General features: G+C 37.3%; 1 protein-coding gene across 1 annotated transcript in view; it reads left to right on the forward strand.

Moving 5' to 3' along the window:
- Window positions 1–3,799, forward strand: part of LOC132185272 (peptidyl-tRNA hydrolase, chloroplastic-like) — a 6,587-nt gene extending 2,788 nt beyond the window's left edge. Inside the window, exons 2-8 of the mRNA XM_059599068.1 lie at window positions 27–184; window positions 1,802–1,869; window positions 1,965–2,015; window positions 2,737–2,810; window positions 3,140–3,198; window positions 3,283–3,359; window positions 3,464–3,799. Of these exons, the coding sequence (XP_059455051.1) occupies window positions 27–184; window positions 1,802–1,869; window positions 1,965–2,015; window positions 2,737–2,810; window positions 3,140–3,198; window positions 3,283–3,359; window positions 3,464–3,577 (601 nt within the window). The 3' untranslated portion in view covers window positions 3,578–3,799. The remainder of the gene's footprint in view (window positions 1–26; window positions 185–1,801; window positions 1,870–1,964; window positions 2,016–2,736; window positions 2,811–3,139; window positions 3,199–3,282; window positions 3,360–3,463) is intronic.
- Window positions 3,800–4,695: the final 896 nt, after the last annotated feature.

Below are 4,695 nucleotides of genomic sequence, written 5' to 3' on the forward strand. Positions count from 1 at the left end.
TTCATAACATGATATTTGGGGTTGAGCTTATTTAATGAAGTGAGCTGGAGCTATGTTGTGTTTACCTATGATGGTATAATTCAATGGAATTCTTTGCAGGTGGGCTTTGAGATGGTGGATGCTATAGCCGAAGCTGAAGGGATATCCATAAGCAGTGTTTCATTCAAAGCTCTATTAGGAAAAGGTTTGCCTTCTTTGTGAACTGTTCTCTCTTTTCAGGTTAAGTGATTGCACATATAAAATGCTTTAAACAACCAATGATCATTGGTGAGTTTGACTTTGTTTAATAGGAAGGTTAATTAAGTGTGACAATTCATGCATCTTATTGCAATTTTTTTTTAAAAAAGTAATAAACCAATCTCATTAAAAGTGTAAGGCGCCCTTAAGTACACGAGAAGTAAACAAAATGAATGACTTAACTAGATGAACAAGGAAGTCACTATAACTAATCGACAAAGGAGACATATACACTGATGTACAAAGATGCAAAGTTTCATAGAACAAAGATAAAATTTTCCTAGTGTTCTCTGCCCGCAAAATATCTTTCATTTCCTTCCATACACACCAAAAGAGGCATGTAAGCACCATTCTCCACATTGTAGTACTCCTATGCCTGCCATAGGACCACCAATAGGTAAATAGATATACAACACATCTAGGCATAACCCATGACATCCCAAAACAACTGAAAGGAGCACTCCAAATAGCGGATGCCACATCGCAATGGAGAAGAAGGTGATCCACAAACTCCCCATTCCTCTTGCACATGCAACATCTGTCCATCATGATGATGTGCCGCCTCCTAAGATTATCAAAGGTGAGGATCTTGCCTAGAGCTGCCAACCAAGCAAAAAATGGCACCCTCGAAAGAGACTGAGTGCACCATATACTCTTCTAGGGGAAGTAGCTACCTACCGGAGAAGCCAAAGACCAATAGAAGGAATTGACCTTGAACAATCCTCCTTTGGAAGAAGCCCACCGCAGCTGATCTTCACTTCCTCTCCTTCTTTAATTGGATGCAACACCTGGTAAAAAGAAGCAAAGACATCCACCTCCCAGTCTTACTGCAATTATGTTTGTGATAATTGTGGTTAAGTTGTAATTTTATTTATGAAATGCTTGAGGGTGGCAGCTAGGCTGCTAATAAACTTTCTACATGGTTCTCCAATTGTTAAAAGAGAGATGCTAGGTTTACAAATAAATTTTACAAAAATTGTTTTACAATATGATTGGAAATGAGATAAATTTAACTTTTGAGAAATCCAATCATATTGTGCCACATTATGTTGTAAAAGTTTTTTTGTAAAATTTGTTTTTAAGCCTAACATTTTTCTTGGTAAAATTGCTGCTTGGTTTTATTGCTTTTTCTTGCTTGGTAAGAATTTCATTGTGTTTTGTTACTACCGCACATTTTGAGCAAACCCGATGGCTCCCCCCCTCCCCCTTCTAACATATCTTATGGTTGAATAAAATTTGACAGAAAAATATTTGTATATTTGTAGGAAGGGGAAACAGTGACAGATTATTTCAATAAAGGAGTTTTTGTATACTTTTTGTGTACGGGCTTGATCTTTTCTTTCAATAAATTATTATTCATATATATATATATATATATACACACGTTTGATCCATGATGTAGCTAGTTTCTAGAGCTTCTTTCGTACTGGAGGCATTGCATCAGTTTCATATAACATGGAATTATATTAAGCTGCATACTTGTTGTCTGGGCATAACATTAAGCTGGATCAAAAACTAATTATTTATCTATCTAGTTTTGAATTAATATGATCCGATATTCCAGGTTTTATTGGAGATATTCCAGTTATGCTTGCCAAACCCCAAACTTTCATGAATGCAAGTGGTGAGTCTGTAAGTAAGCTATCTGCAAGATTTTTTTAATGAATTAACTTTCAAGTTTTCTCCAATTATGTTCCTATGGTTTTGATGAGGATTGGTTTGTGAAGGTTGGGGCCATTGTTTCGTATTACAAGATTCCGTTGAAGCAAGTAATTGTGGTAAACCATCTTTCTTACTCGTGCACTTTATTAGGGATAGCAATATTTGCCTGCTATGTGGGGGATTCCCCCAATCCACCTTGTTTAGGAGACGGGTCACGGACAGGATTTGCTATTAAACCAAAGGGGGGGTTTGGGTAAGTTACACCTTGGTGGCCCTGCCCCAGGTGTATATATATATATACACCTATTAATCATATGGATTTTTTCCCTCTTCATTCTCCCATCTCACATAGCCAGCTGCCATCTTCCCCTCACTGCAGCTACTCTTTTCAGACACCTCTCTCTCTTAAACCTCATCTTCCATAGCTCGCCCTTGCCAATTCTCTCCCACCGTTCCCCTCTTCTCGAGTTCATATCCAACTTACATCTCCATAGATTGGAGATGATGGGGATGGAGGGGCAAGCACCGTGAACAGTGAGCTGTTCAAGGGCACTGAACAAGGTGGTCCTTGCTGTGGTAGTGCTCTGTGTGCCATCACGTTCAACTACTGGCTTCGTGGTCAACAGAATCAGCAGATCGAGTGGGTATGGGGACCTTTGGTTTTTTTTCCATTGAATGATTGTCTGTTGTGGTTTGTGGTCATTGGTATGGTGTTTTACACTCTCAACAATTGGTGGGGTGGTCTGGCTGGGAATGGGGAATGAGGTCCCCCCATACCAGACCCGTCCATTCCCATCCCTAATTTTTTCAATCTAAAGTTCTGATTCTCTTCTACAGATTTTTGACGACTTAGATTTGCCATTTGCAAAGTTGCGGCTTTTGCCAAAAGGTGGACACGGAGGACATAACGGGTAATTTGAATGCTACTTTGATGTTCTATTTCTGCTACTTTTGAGGGCACTAACACACAAGTAATGGGTTGACTCAGACACCAGGGTATTGAACACAACCATTCCTATTATTTGGGACTCGGGGCAGTTGTAAATGTGTCTTTGTGAATCTATTATATGTTTTCTCTTTTGCAAGAATGATAAATATAGAAAGTCAATCATGAAAACATTATTGTGTATAAGCTTCTTGACAAAAGTGAATCCACCATCATAAATCTGCATAAATTTGAGGTAAATGATGGTGAATTCCTTGACAAAAGTTAATTATTATTACTTGGTTTCCCTTGCAGGATGAGGAATATCATTGATCACTTCAAAGGGAACCGTGATTTTTCTCGTTTAAGGATTGGTATATTCCTCAAAGCACTAATATTATTTCCATTTTACTTCTCCATCATTTTATTTTTGTCAATAAGTTGGTAAAATTTACTAGGCATTGGACGGCCTCCTGGGAAAATGGATCCTATCAACTTTGTTCTTCGCCCCTTCACCAAACAAGAACGTCAAGAGGTATGTAAAAAGTTTTTCTTGTGCCCATGGTGGAGAAAATTATGTTTACATAGATTCTGCTGGATTGTGGATTCTGATTTTTCAAATAAAAAATGTCTTTTCAGTTAGACTTTACGTTTCAACATGGCCTGGAAGCAGTGCGGATTCTTTTGCTTGAGGGGTTTAATAAAAGTGCCACATTTGTTAACAGTGCCAAACCCTTGGAACAACTTGGTTAATTTTTGGCATAAAATCTATGATTTTTTTTTTTTTTTTGGTGATCAAGGACTGGCATATATTATTCATCAAGGAGATTGTGTCATAGCTAATAATCATTGGGGTTTTTTTTTTTCCAATGATTTTTCCAGAAGAAATACCTTTTGCGAATACATTAGAGATCATTTCCAAGCTGATGGGTAAAGTGATTGTCTCTATGTTTTTATAGGCAATTTGAAGTTCTGATTATGAAGTACAGAATTTCGAGACTCTCACACTGCATTTGTTTCGGCGTAAAATATTTTTTGAAAAATGTTTTCTGTATTTTTTGGTATTTAGTGCAACCAAATATAATAGTCAAACCGAGAAAAGTTCATTAGTTTCAGACTTTTTGTCTATGGTTTCCGTTTTAAAATTTTGTAAATAATTTTTCGAGTCTGAGTTCAAACTGCCAAACCTCCGCGAACCACCGTTGAAGGTTGCTAGTAAGTTGTTGACCTTTTTTGGCTGTTGGCTCATTTTTCGTATTAGTCAAAAAATAATAATTTCCTAGCAAAATGGAGTGAATTTTTGATGATAAGTTTCCAAGCAGCCTGTTTTCCAATAAGAAGAGATGATTGATGATAAGCTGGCATTGAGATATGCATAATTAATGAAGCTTGCAAAAAAATTATGAGTATTATTGGCTTACCTAAATGCATGGCTATATAGACTTGGCGGAAGCGATAAATTGAAAAGAAGAGGTGAGTCTTCAAGGCTGAAATTAAAGCAATATCTTTGAGAAAATCAAAGAGAATTGCATTGGTTGATTTTTCAAAGCAAAAGAACTTTCCACCTTGACGCTATATCGATCGAGTGCTCAAATCTAGAGGAATACCCCTCGGTCTGCTCAAGTGGTCTTATCAGGTAGAGGACTGCGCAAGCAAGCGCTATCGAGGCTAGTCGGATCCCTTTTGTTCTCCCCCAATTGTTCTGTATTAGTTTCCCCCATTTCCGAAAAAAAAAAAAAAAAAAAAAAAAAAACTTGATCACGAGTTGTGTTCAAGATATAAGGGTTCATCCAAAAAAATTGAAATCCCCTCCAATTCGGGAGAAATTAGAGATTCTTCAATTGTTAATCGTGGCCTTTCATTTTAAATCC

Source organism: Corylus avellana, chromosome ca6 (genome assembly GCF_901000735.1).
Source record: "Corylus avellana chromosome ca6, CavTom2PMs-1.0".
NCBI classification, from domain to species: Eukaryota; Viridiplantae; Streptophyta; class Magnoliopsida; order Fagales; family Betulaceae; genus Corylus; species Corylus avellana.